This window comes from Panulirus ornatus, chromosome 3 (genome assembly GCF_036320965.1).
Source record: "Panulirus ornatus isolate Po-2019 chromosome 3, ASM3632096v1, whole genome shotgun sequence".
Lineage (NCBI taxonomy): Eukaryota > Metazoa > Arthropoda > Malacostraca > Decapoda > Palinuridae > Panulirus > Panulirus ornatus.
This window is the reverse complement of record NC_092226.1, coordinates 11,221,086-11,235,761: the sequence shown is the minus strand read 5'-3', so window position 1 is coordinate 11,235,761 and position 14,676 is coordinate 11,221,086. Positions and strand designations below refer to the sequence as shown.

Genomic DNA, 14,676 nt, shown 5'->3' with positions numbered 1-14,676 from the left:
CCTACACAAATGGTGGTTAGTTATCGAATTATGGTGAATGTCACTGCATTCAAACAGAAATGGGAGTAGTTATAAGGATCAAACATACCATGCTCCTCTGTCCATCTCCGTTTCATAAGAGACACTACCTCTGAGAGAAAGAAAATTTTTTTTTTTTACTTGTACATTATACACCCGATACTCCTTTTTTGTCATTCTATCCATTACTTCTCTTGACAGTTTCTTCTACAGGAATTTCATATAAGATTTTCTCATGTTTGTTAATGCCTTCTTATTTTTCATTCCACCACACATAGCCATTTCTACATGACTTTTTTTTGTGTAATTCATTGCTTTTCACGTCTTTCTAAGCAGATGTTAGAAAGACAGACATGATGGGAAAGTAGTGGACATAGTTTGGAAAGAATGTATAGGTTATGATTGGAATATTTGCTTAGTTAATGCAAGAATCATTATTAATATCAGAAAATAGCAAATTTGGTTTTGATTAAGGTTTGTTCTGTTAGATAAGCAGAGTTAACAGGAATAGAGATGCTTAAGTGTGATCTCTCTCTAGGTAACAAGTAATATATATAATAAATGATAATTAACTTTGATGGTATGGACACCTGAAGTTAATAAGTTGAGTGACATAATCAAATAATATCTTAAGTAAAGTGTGTGAGAGTGAGTGTAAAGAGAAACCAGGTTTGAGAGAGGACAGATTGAAGCATGAGTATATAAGAGAAAAACTTTTTTTCTAAAATACCAGAATATCAAAACTATTCTTTTTTCAGTGATTCTCAATAACCATCTTACTATAGAGAGAAAATAAATGTCATGGATATTGGGAGACAAGTGTACAGTAGTTGTGACTGTAGGGCATCTTGGTGATATTTAATCAGTTTTCTAAAGTACAATAATATTATACCATTGTCACTGTTAATGGAGAATCTTAACTTTTTCAGATAGTAAATATTTGGAAGAAATGAATAGATCAATAGCCACATCATATCAGCAAGAAATGAATTTTGCAAAACCATCACTTCGTGATGTATGGTCTCCAAGTGGATCTTCATCGTTTAGTGCATCTCAAGTCTCCAGTACCCCAAATGTGCCTTCAAGATTAACTGGAGGAACTATGTCAACAAGAAAATTATCTTCTAATGGGGATGAAGATACTCCTACCTCAACTCTGCTTTCTCATGTGAAAGATGAACCAATTAGACCTAATGAAACATTACTTGACACTTGGCCTCCGATAGAAAACACAGATAGACTTGCTCATATAGCAGAAGATACTGTACAACCTACACAGTCAGAGAAAACATTGTACATGTCAACAGCTGTTCCTTACCAGCCAGGTTCAACTCCATCATTATCCTGCACAACACAACTATCCCAGTCACATGCTGTTTCTGTTCCAACTACAGCTACATCCCATTCTGATACCTTACCACTATCAAATACAGCACAACCTCCCCAGTTAAAAACCGAAAAAACTTCTATGCTGTCAAGCTCAATTCTGCCTCCCCAGCAAAACCCCACAAACACATCTGAACCTGCAGGTACAGTGCAACCTTTCCAACTGAAAACCACTTCCTCACCTGTAAATGGAACACAGTCTCTACAAACAGACTTGTTATCACCATCTATAAGTTCCTCCCAGTCTTCCCAGTTAAACTCTGCATCATCGTCTGTGTCATCAACACATTCTCAGTCAAATACAACAGTTGACTCTTTGCTTCGGGTAAGGGAGCCAAAGGAAATCCAGAATGAGTCTCCCACATCAGACACAGTGGAGTGTCCAGCTAATGGACATGATCTTACTGCTAAATTTTCATCCGAAGCAAGTGTAGATGAAGAGCCAATTGTGGTGGATGAAGATGATGTGACTATAGTCGATGAAAGAGGTATTTAGAATTTGTTACACTATATATTCATTCAAAGAAGGGAAATTGTTTTACTGAAAGCATATTGAAGACAAGCTTAATGTAGAGACATAATCCTCTGATACGTATCACAGATGATAGTAGTAATGTAATGCTCTTTCAAAATAATTACTTTTTATATTAAGCCTAACAGTTTGCTGAGGATACATGTGTTTGGATCAAAGGCTCTTGGTTCAAGTTGTTCCATCCTTTGCATGATAGTGACCCCTCTTCAGTACTAAAATCCTTATTTTTTTTTTTTTTTTTTTTTTTTTTGTCGCTGTCTCCCGCATTTGCGAGGTAGCGCAAGGAAACAGACAAAAGAAATGGCCCAACCCACCCCCATACACATGTATATACATACGTCCACACACGCAAATATACATACCTACACAGCTTTCCATGGTTTACCCCAGACGCTTATACAGTTGTTAACCATCAGTAGGAGTATATATAGATAGAGGTCCATCACATTGACGGTGCACACTGACATGGTGTCAAGTGACTGTCTGTATTTGCTATCTGTATAGGCTAAACAGAGCAGTTGTCCAGGCAAAAGTGCAGCACCTTTTTGCTGGCAGTGAAGCACAGCAAGTGTTTAATGAACTTTCTCTCTTATAGAGTTCCCTCAAAAAAATGAGTGAATGTATTGCTCGTCTTATTGATCTTTTACTTCTGTTAATGTATATTGTATGAAACTCTTGAACACCTCTTGGAAACTGCAGGGCAGTCTTTAAGAGTGCCAGCTAGCAGTGATATGACTTTGATGGAGCCTGATTCTTCATTTGGTGATAAACTTGATGCCATTTTTATGGAGCATCTGGTAGAAAGTCTATAAAGTTACCAGTGTTGTAACTGCCTAGTTGAAGGAGACTAATTGTGCAGCAGCTGCCAATGCAGGATAAAGGATTCCTTACTGTGGGTGAATGAATTGGTATCCTAACCCTTCTTATCTTTTATAGCATACGTTTTTGAACATCTGCAGTGACATATCACCGTGACTGTTTAACATTTTTATGAATGGGTTAGTGAGGGAGTTAAATGTGATGGTTTTGGAGAGATATGCAGGCCTTCGATCAGTTGAGCATTGGGAGGATTGAGAGATGAGTCAGTTCTAGCTGCAGACTTTGAGTGAAGTACTGCAGAACATGGTGTGTAAGTTTGGGAGTTGGTGATTAATTTTGATGAAAGGAAGGTAATGAGGTTTAGTAGGGAAGAATGACAAAGTTGGTTTGAAAGCGAGTTTCAATATAAAGACTGTTAAGGAACTGGGATATTTAAGATACCTGGGAGTGCACATGACAGAAGATTGAAATACAGAGAGCTGAGTGAACCATTGGGTGGGTATGGTGGCACATATCATGGGGATTGGAGGAATATGTGGAAAGAGAAGTTACTTTTTGTTTAGAACAAAAATGAGTATGTTTAATGGTACAGTAGTCCATGCAGTGGTATGTGGATGTGTGGCATGGACCTTGCATAAAAGAATATTGAAGAGGGTGAATGTGTTGGAAATGAAGTCTTAAGGACAATATGTGATGTAAGGAAGGTTGATTGAGTAAGAAATGGCAGGGTAAGAGACTGGTGTGGTAGTAAGAGGGGTTTGATTGAGAGCTGAAAAGGGCATGCTGAAATGGTATGATCATATGGAGAGGCTGTGTGAGGAGAAACTGACTAAATGGGTATACACTTGGTCTATGTGACCAAACCATTTCAAAATACCCCCTTCTGCTCTCTCAACCACGCTCTTTTTATTAACACACATCTCTCTTACCCTTTCATTACTTATTCGATCAAACCACCTCCCACCACATATTGTCCTCAAGCATCTCATTTCCAACACATCCACCCTCCTCCGCACAACTCTATCTATAGCCCACGCCTCGCAACCATATAACATTGTTGGAACCACTATTCCTTCAAACATACCCGTTTTTGCTTTCTGAGATACTGTTCTCGCCTTCCACACATTTTTCAACACTCCCAGAACTTTTGCCCCCTCCCCCACCCTGTGACTCACTTCTGCTTCCATCGTTCCATCCACTGCCAAATCCACTCCCAGATATCTAAAACACTTCACTTCCTCCAGTTTTTCTCCATTCACACTTACCTCCCAATTGACTTGTCCCTCAACCCTACTGTGCCTAATAGCCTTGCTCTTATTCACATTTACTCTCAGCTTTCTTCTTTCACACACTTTACCAAACTCAGCCACCAGCTTCTGCAGTTTCTCACCCAAATCAGCCACCAGCACTGTATCATCAGCAAACAACAACTGACTCACTTCCCAATTTCTCTCATCCATAACAGACTGCATACTTGCCCCTCTCTCCAAAACTCTTGCATTCACCTCCCTAACCACCCCATCCATAAACAAATTAAACAACCTTGGAGACATCACGCACCCCTGCCGCAAACCGACATTCCCTGAGAACCAATCACTTTCCTCTCTTCCTACTCATACACATGCCTTACATCCTCGATAAAAACTTTTCACTGCTTATTAATTATTTCAGTTAACAGTTTATGACATTCAAAATGGCCAAAGGACATGTTTACATTATGATCAAATGTGTCAGAGATCAAACATGATTCAATTGCATTTTTTTCACTAGAAATAAAGGCAGACAGTGTGAATTGTGTGCATGTATGTGTCTGTGTGTGTATATATATGTGTACATTGAGATGTATAGGTATGTATATTTGCGTGTGTGGACGTGTATGTATATACATGTGTATGGGGGTGGGTTGGGCCATTTCTTTCGTCTGTTTCCTTGCGCTACCTCGCAAACGCGGGAGACAGTGACAAAGCAAAATAAAATAAAAGAAAAATTAATTTAGCTTTGCCTTAGTTCTTTCCCAGTCAATATGGTAATCAAGGGCAGCTTTATGTTGGAATAAGCCACTGCTCTGCTGGGTTGTCCTAACACTACTTATACTGTGAGATTCTAGTATCCAAATCTTTCCCCGATTGTCTAATATAAAACTGGTTACAGACTTTACATGGGACTTTGTAAACAACACATATATTATTTGATGGGTTATTTTTTATGACTACACCATTTTTAGGAGTAATATACCCTGATAAACTCTAATTTTTTCAGAAGATGCAGAGTGTGAAAAAGACTGCCACTGCAGTAAGTGTAAGGAAAAAAGGGAGAAGCTGTCATCTGAAGGAACCAAACCAGTTTATCATGTTCATCGCACATGTTAGTTGATTGTATTGTTAGTCTGTATAGGTTGTCTTTTCATACAGCAGGATGGCTTTTGCAATTTATGCTCTAAACATCTCACTGATTCTTCCATATAGCCACCTCTGTTACATTTATACACTTTTATCTCTATTTTTTCACTACACCAAGGGTTATCCACTATGTCTCTTTTTATATCCCTCATTCAGATGCATCTTGTTAGTTGTTCAGTCCACAAACATGATCTGTACAGATGTATACCAATGGAGCATTCCATTTTTTTTCTTTCTTTCATACTATTCGCCATTTCCCGCATTAGCGAGGTAGCGTTGAGAACAGAGGACTAGGCCCTTGAGGGAATATCCTCACCTGGGCCAATGGAGCATTCCATTTTACATGTATTTATTGACATCCCTCATCTTAGATCTTCCATAGGTATTTGCTGATTCTTTATTCTATTCATTTTCAAAACTCTACATGTACTGCCTAGAAATCCAGAGTGACCCACCACACAGATATAAAACAGTTCTTTAAGGCTTCTTTTAAAATTTTTGTAATCTTGGTTTCTTAATTTTCCATATGAATGTTTACTTTTTTCCCATGTCCTCTCTGAAAATTATTATAATTGTGATTATCACATGGAGTACCTGTGTTTTTATCTTTTATATGGATTTCTTTTTCTCATAATTCTTTATGCAACCAAGGAGGACTCTTCATTACTCTTCGTCATTTTCTCTGCTCTGAGATCCTTTTTTTTTTTATTGGAAATAAATTTTGAAGTTCAACCACACTGACAGTTGTTCCCACTTCTTGAACTTTTTCATATCCACTTCTAAGGCTTTGGTGCATTTTTTGTTGTGCAATTTTCTCTCTATATAGATTTCCATCAGATATTTTTGTATTTGTTATATGATGTATGATGCAAATCTGGTAATATGATGGTCACTGGTTCTTTGATTCCTGCCTCCCCCCCCAAAAAAAAAGGATTTTCAAAAGTAATAGTTTCATTTTCTTGGATATCATACACAGAATCCAGATCCAGCCATGGTAGTATATCAATACCTCATACCCATGTGTCCTTGGTGATCTGTTGATACAAAAATTTCATTTACACTCTCTGACTCTCTAAGACCTTTAGCTTTTTTGGTACACAACTGATATTTTTTGGCCTCTCCTAGCATGCACAAAATATCTTCTTTTTTTATATTTATGAAAAGGTAGGAAAAATGGAATAGATTTCATAAGTAAAGCTTTACCACTCAAAGTTTAGGATTTAGACCAGCCAAATCTGTGAAATTAAGTTATGTATAGATTTTTTTATTAATATGATTAGGTGCAGAAAATCTATCATAAATACTGTTTTTCTTATGAACTGTTGGATGACTAGTGAAAGTAAAAGGAAGGAGCTTGTGGAAAAATTAAAAGATAAAGTTGGGATTTGCTGGGGATTGAGGAGACCTATATCCTTGGGTAGGGTGTATGGAATGAAATTGGAAATGATGAATGCATGTTATGGGAGATGTGGAAGGAATGGTATGAACAGGAATGAATGAAAATTATCAGGGATGAGGGTAAGAAGGATGTGCACTTCTACTATCACTGAGAGTGTGGGAGGGAGTTACAGAACATGGATGAAATGGATGAAAGAAAATTATACTTGGTTATGTGTGTATGCACTTATGAATATGAAGACGGTGCTAGGTAAGGATGAAATTACTCAGTTCAGGAGAAATTTGAATGACCATATAAACAATTCTGAGAATGAGAGAATGGTCGTTGTAATGGGTGATATGAATGCAAAAGTGGAATATGATGAAATTGGCAAGATATTTAGGAAATAGGGATTGCATGGAGTAAATGATAATGGAAGTTATCTTGCAGATGTCTATACTGAGAGAGGTTTATTTGGAGGAGGAAGTGTGTTAGAGTGGATATATCTGATATATAATTCAGCATGGAAAGAGAAGGTTGTGTCAAAGGATTGGGTGAGTCATTATTGTTCCTTTATTCAAAGGGAAAGATGCTAATGATGTACGTAGCAATTATACAGGAATAAATCTGTTAAGTGTACCAGGAAAATTGCATGCAAGCGTTTTGACTGACAGAGTGACAGAGGTGACTGAATGCAGAATAAATAAGGAGCAAGTAGGTTTTAGGAAAGAGAGGAGATGTATGGATGAGATTTTTGTGGTGATGATGACTGGAAAAGTCTCTAGCAAAAGGTAAGAAGTTGTATTCAGCTTTCATGGATATGGAGAAAGAAGTAAACGTATGACTTGAGTTGAATGAAATACTATATGGGATGTGTTAAGGATATATGGGCTAGGGGGACAACTGTTGAATGGTGAGGATATATGGGCTAGGGGGACAACTGTTGAATGGTATGAAAGCCTTATGTTGAGGAGCAAATGTATATGTAAGAGTGGATGAAGAGTTGAGCGAAAGTTTCAGTATGCATGTGGGTGTTAGGCAAGGCTGTGTGATGTTACCGTGGCTTTTTTATGTACGTACGGATGGAGTGATAAAAGAGTTGAAAGCGAAACTAGGGAAAGGGGGAAATAGTGACTCTTCTACCCTGTACTGCCCTCACCCTTATCTCTCCTTCCATATCACCAAACTTACCTAGGACAGCTCCTAAATACTTAAATTCTCTCACCTCTTCCAGTCTTTCTCCTCCCATATCCAAAGCAGAGTTTAGTACACTTTCTTTTTTCAGTGATTATGGTTTTTGCAAAATCTTATACTTATATACTTTCACTCTGTTTCACTTCAAACACTATTACTTTATTTCAGTTTTTTTTTTTTTTTTTTTTTTTTTTTTTTTTTTTTTTTTTTTTTATACTTTGTCGCTGTCTCCCGCGTTTGCGAGGTAGCGCAAGGAAACAGACGAAAGACATGGCCCAACCCCCCCCCATACACATGTACATACACACGTCCACACACGCAAATATACATACCTACACAGCTTTCCATGGTTTACCCCAGACGCTTCACATGCCTTGATTCACTCCACTGACAGCACGTCAACCCCTGTATACCACATCGCTCCAATTCACTCTATTCCTTGCCCTCCTTTCACCCTCCTGCATGTTCAGGCCCCGATCACACAAAATCTTTTTCACTCCATCTTTCCACCTCCAATTTGGTCTCCCTCTTCTCCTCGTTCCCTCCACCTCCGACACATATATCCTCTTGGTCAATCTTTCCTCACTCATTCTCTCCATGTGCCCAAACCATTTCAAAACACCCTCTTCTGCTCTCTCAACCACGCTCTTTTTATTTCCACACATCTCTCTTACCCTTACGTTACTTACTCGATCAAACCACCTCACACCACACATTGTCCTCAAACATCTCATTTCCAGCACATCCATCCTCCTGCGCACAACTCTATCCATAGCCCACGCCTCGCAACCATACAACATTGTTGGAACCACTATTCCTTCAAACATACCCATTTTTGCTTTCCGAGATAATGTTCTCGACTTCCACACATTTTTTCAAGGCTCCCAAAATTTTCGCCCCCTCCCCCACCCTATGATCCACTTCCGCTTCCATGGTTCCATCCGCTGACAGATCCACTCCCAGATATCTAAAACACTTCACTTCCTCCAGTTTTTCTCCATTCAAACTCACCTCCCAATTGACTTGACCCTCAACCCTACTGTACCTAATAACCTTGCTCTTATTCACATTTACTCTTAACTTTCTTCTTCCACACACTTTACCAAACTCAGTCACCAGCTTCTGCAGTTTCTCACATGAATCAGCCACCAGCGCTGTATCATCAGCGAACAACAACTGACTCACTTCCCAAGTTCTCTCATCCCCAACAGACTTCATACTTGCCCCTCTTTCCAGGACTCTTGCATTTACCTCCCTAACAACCCCATCCATAAACAAATTAAACAACCATGGAGACATCACACACCCCTGCCGCAAACCTACATTCACTGAGAACCAATCACTTTCCTCTCTTCCTACACGTACACATGCCTTACATCCTCGATAAAAACTTTTCACTGCTTCTAACAACTTGCCTCCCACACCATATATTCTTAATACCTTCCACAGAGCATCTCTATCAACTCTATCATATGCCTTCTCCAGATCCATAAATGCTACATACAAATCCATTTGCTTTTCTAAGTATTTCTCACATACATTCTTCAAAGCAAACACCTGATCCACACATCCTCTACCACTTCTGAAACCGCACTGCTCTTCCCCAATCTGATGCTCTGTACATGCCTTCACCCTCTCAATCAATACCCTCCCATATAATTTACCAGGAATACTCAACAAACTTATACCTCTGTAATTTGAGCACTCACTCTTATCCCCTTTGCCTTTGTACAATGGCACTATGCACGCATTCCGCCAATCCTCAGGCACCTCACCATGAGTCATACATACATTAAATAACCTTACCAACCAGTCAACAATACAGTCACCCCCTTTTTTAATAAATTCCACTGCAATACCATCCAAACCTGCTGCCTTGCCGGCTTTCATCTTCCGCAAAGCTTTTACTACCTCTTCTCTGTTTACCAAATCATTTTCCCTAACCCTCTCACTTTGCACACCACCTCGACCAAAACACCCTATATCTGCCACTCTGTCATCAGACACATTCAACAAACCTTCAAAATACTCATTCCATCTCCCTCTCACACCACCACTACTTGTTATCACCTCCCCATCTACGCCCTTCACTGAAGTTCCCATTATTTCAGTTTTATCTACCTTTATTTGCCTATTTTTACACACTTCATAAAACTCACTCACAACATTCTGCAACTCCCCTTCATTCTCAGCAAACAACACAATATCATCTGCAAATGGGCTTGTCACTAGTCAACATACCTCATCACCATACTTCATCTCTACACTGGTTTTCTATAGCTTTGCTTTCATCTCTCACATTATTCCATCCTTATATATGTTAATATGCTATGGTGACATCATAGCCCTGCTTCACACCCACATGTATATTGAAACTTTCACTCAGCTCTCCATCCACTCTTACTCATGCATTTGCTCCTCTATAGAATGCTTTCACACCATTCAGCAGTTGTCCTCCTACCCCATATATCCTAAACACATTCCATAAAGCATTCCACTTGACTTTGTCATCATTTTCTCAAGATCCATAAAAGCTGCATAAAGCTTCTTACCTTGCTCTAGATACTTCACAGTCACTTTCACTGCAAGAATCTAATCCACACATCCCCTACCTTTCCTAAAACTCCCTTGCTCCTCACTTTTTTTTTAATGGACGCTCCACTTATATATACAAAATTCCATGTCAGTGCTGGGCCTTAATTGAAATATAGATAGGATTATTAAAGGGAGAAAGAAAAGACAAGGGAAAGTATTAATGAATTTTGGAGGAAGTGAAAAATCTGTCTTTTATAATGTGCCTGGTCATAGCTATTGGGAGAGACTTAAGAAGGTAGAGAGTTCCAAAGGTTTGAGGTGTAGGGAAAGAATCAGTTATTAAGACAGCTCATTTTCAAGTGTCAGCAGCCTTGCAACAATCATGTGATGCTGCAGCTTGCCAAGTATTGCATGGTCTAGCTAGTGGTTGGGCCACAAGCAGCCAACACTTGGGAGCAAACACCAAAGTAATACCTAAACAAGAAGGAAAGTGAACCATCATTGCTGTATAGGGCAAGAGGGTGAAGTGTTGAAGTTAGCTTGGGAGAGTTTATAAGTTATACTGCTTTCAACTCAACAGTGTCAAGTCAGGATGTAGAGCTAGAACCACCTCTGATGTGGGACCAGAATTTCACATAAGGATGAATCAGTCCTTTGTATAAATGTAGCAACTGTTCAGAAGAAAAAAAATTTTGACATCTAAACAGGACTTCTAGTTTCTTTGAAGCAGACAGCTATTTCCATAATGTGGGATTTCCAAGAAAGAGTGGATGTTAGAGTAATACCAAACATGGTCACTGAGTTAAGATGTGGAATTACAGAACTGTGAAAGAAGAGATGAGAGTTTGAGGAGTTTTCGATGAAAGATGTGTAAAAACTGGGTCTTAGAGGCAACGAATTTAACTAGAAATTTACCCCACTGAGACATCCTGTCCAAGTCTGAATTTACTGAGGAAGCTGTGTCAAGATGAGTTGTAGATTGAGTGAGAGAAGAAGGATCAGAACTGAAGGATGTAGATGAGTGCAGTATAGAGCCATCAGTTTATGAGTGCATTTGTTATTTGTTAAAGAGAGGAAACCATTGAAAAGAGAAGAAATGTAGGGGATAGGACAGAACCTTGAGGTACACCACTGTTGATGGATAAAGGGGGGGACACTGATCGATCAGCAACCACAGAGATAGATTGGCAGTAGCAAAGTGAGGGAGGGAAGCCAAAAGATGGAAGCTTAGAGATGAGACCCTGATGCCACACCCTTTCAAAAGCTCTGAATATGTCAAGGGCAACTAAACAAGTCTCCCCAAAATCTTTCATGAATGATGACCTGACATTAGTAAGATAGGAAGGAATACCACCAATGGATCTTGCCTTGTGGAAGCCATGCCAGTGATCAGAGAGAAGACTGTGAGATTCGAGGTGTAGGGATTCAAGGACTTTGGATATGGTAGATGTCAAAGCAATAGGACGATAGAGGGGTCAGAACGGTCACCTTTCTTAGGGATGGATTGCACCAATGCATGCTTCTAAGAAGAAGGAAAAGTTTTGGTTTTTAAACAGAAAGGCACATTCTTTCAGTACACAGGGATGGATGTCATCAGAACCATAAGCCTTGCTTGTGTCCAGAGAAAGAAGCACTTTTCGGACAGTCCGAAAAAGATTACGGGGAGGGGCATATGTAAGAGGAGTGTCAGGGGGGTGAAAAAGTTTTAGGAACATCCAAGATGGAGTTAGTGGAGAAAAGGGAATTAAAGAGGGTTGCTCTGTCAATGGGAGAGACAGCTATAGTACTGTCAGAATGGAAAAGTGAGGGAAAGATAGAGTGACAGAAGGTGTTAGAGATGACCTTGGCTAAAGATCAGAAAGACATACCAGTGGTTGACAGGGAAAGGTTATTGTGCTTTCTGTGAATAAAGGAATGTTTTCTTTCACCGATAACATACATGCAATGATTATGGGCAATGACAGAAGATGAATGGGAGTCAAAGGATGGAAAGTTTTTTCAAGCCTGAGATGCCTGATACCTTTCCTGAATGGCCTAAGAACAGGAATGGTTGAACCATGCATTGGAAGAAGAGGCCATTTTAGAGGAAGAGGGAATAAATGCTTTAATTCCCGCAAGAAGAACTGCTATGTGTGCGGTGGAGACAGAAGCATCACCACATAAGAGACAGTAATTTACACAAGGAGAGTCAGAGAAGAAGTTTCATGAGCTATTCCAATCAGCTTTGTTGAGGTACTAATATTTATGTTTAAAAGGGGCTGCTGGAGGGGGATATGCTGTTAAAATAGACACACTTATGAGAGTGTGATCAGACAAACCATTTGGTGGCAAGACTATGTAGTTACAGTAGGATGTACTAGAGGTGAAAAACAGATTCATAATATTAGGAAAGCACTCATAGTGGTCAGGCATATGAGTAGGGTGAGAGATAATTTGCTCTAAATCAATAAGAATGGAGCACATGAGGGATTCAATTCCCCCATCAACCTCAAGGGAGGAATTCGACCTTTTCCTATAGTGGATGTTGAAATCCCCGAAGTAGAGGATCTCATCTTGAGGGTGAGACTATGCTGCAGTCTAATGGAGTTTAGAGTAGTAGAAAGATAAAGAATTTGTAAAATTAGGAGAGCAATAGGTGAAACTTAGGAAAAGTGTGAGACTTGGATTCTCTTGGAAACTAAAGTATCCCCTTAAGGCTCTGAAATTCAACTGTTCCTAGTTATTGAGTCCTTACTGTAGTAGCAGCACCAACTAACCTTATTGGCTTGCAAATTTGCATAAGTATATGGTTTTGGATATTTTTGTTCAAACAAATGGCTTCCTTTTTAACTTTTTTTTTTTAGCTTTTAAGCTATTCCTTAAAAGAGTAACCCATAGTTTTGAATTATTCAATCAAATATTGTTTTATTTCATCACAGACTCTGGACCTGTCAAGAGACAAATTGTGAAAACTAAGGGTGGTGGCAAAAGAACATTCATGATATTAAACAAAGCATCTCTAAAGGTACTTCAGGCCAAAGGACTCATTCAACCACTGAAGAAATGTAAGTAAAAAAATCCAAGGTGAGGAAAATTTTGATTTAATGGACTGATGCTTTTCATTCATGCAGACCATAAGACTTAGGTGTATTCCTAAGGCTGGCCAGAAAAGGCCTGGATAAGTTCTCTTGATGATGGAAACAGCAGATCTATTTCTTTTCAGGTGTCAACACAATAATACAGGAAAACAGCTGTCATAATTTGTTTTCATTAACATTGCAAGATATCTTTGATGTATTAGGATGGAATGATTTTGAATTATGTAGGGGAAAGTATGATAGAATGGATGCATTTTGTGTGTAGTTTAGCAGGAAACAAAAGGTTGTGCCTGAGGATTGGATGAAAGCTATTATTGTTCCATTATTCAAAGGAAAAAGTGCTAAGGATGTTTGTAGCAATTACAGGGGAATAAGTCTGTTGAGTATACCAGGAAAAGTGTATGTAATAGAATGATAAGAGGGATGAAAGTGACTTAATGCAGAATAATTAAGGAGCAATGGGGTTTTAGGAAAGGTAAGGGATGTGTGGACCAGATTTTTGCAGTGAGAATGATTGTGGAAAAGTACCAGCAAAAGATAAGAAAGCTGTTTGCCGCTTTTGTATAACTGGAAAAAGTGTATGACAAAGTCGAGTGAAATGCTTTGTAGGATGTATGAAGGAAATATTAGGTATCAGGGGACGACTGTTGGATGGTATGAAAGCCTGCTGTTGAGGAGCAAATGCATGTGCATGCATGGATGGAGTTGAGCAAAATTTTTTAGTCTGCATATGGGTGTGAGGCAGTGATGGGTGATATCATTATGGCTTTGTAACACAGTATATATGGATAGAGTGATAAGAGAGATGAAAGCAAAACTAGGGAAAAGTGATAGCAAGGTATGGTGGCTAGTGATAAGCATGTTTCTGGATGATACTGTGCTGTTTGTTGAGACTGAAAAGGTGCAGCATAAGATTGTAAGTGTGTTTGAAAGGAAACTGAGTGAAATTATAGATTTTGTAAAGCCCTATAGAGTGAAAGAAGAAAATGTACTAAATTTTGTTAGTTATGAGGGTAGTAATACTAGAGGAGGTGACAGAATTTAAGTATCTGAGAGTTATTTTGGATAAGTTTAGTGATATGGAAGGAGAGAAAAGGGAGAGAGTGGCACAGGGTAGAAGAGTTATTGGGTCCCGTAATAGAATAATAATGAAGGGTAGAGGTGTAAGTATTAACATGAAGAAAGGATTAAGGGACTGCATAGTCCTCTTGACCATGACCTTTGCAACCAAAAATGGACATGGGATGAGTCACAGAGGTCAAGAATCCAGGCTATGGAAAAGAGTTATTTGAGAGAAGCACATGGTATCACAAGATGGAACGAAGAACATAATGAGGG

At 39.0% G+C, this 14,676-nt stretch overlaps 1 protein-coding gene across 6 annotated transcripts in view; it reads left to right on the top strand.

The window, feature by feature from the left end:
* Window positions 1-14,676, top strand: part of LOC139760398 (uncharacterized) — a 63,581-nt gene that overhangs the window by 35,403 nt on the left and 13,502 nt on the right. For 5 of the 6 annotated variants that reach the window (XM_071683533.1, XM_071683573.1, XM_071683580.1 and 2 more), the window contains 3 exons: window positions 948-1,892; window positions 5,015-5,119; window positions 13,180-13,305. In XM_071683533.1, coding sequence (XP_071539634.1) covers window positions 948-1,892; window positions 5,015-5,119; window positions 13,180-13,305 — 1,176 coding nt within the window. The remainder of the gene's footprint in view (window positions 1-947; window positions 1,893-5,014; window positions 5,120-13,179; window positions 13,306-14,676) is intronic. The other variant, XM_071683544.1, reaches the window with a different exon arrangement.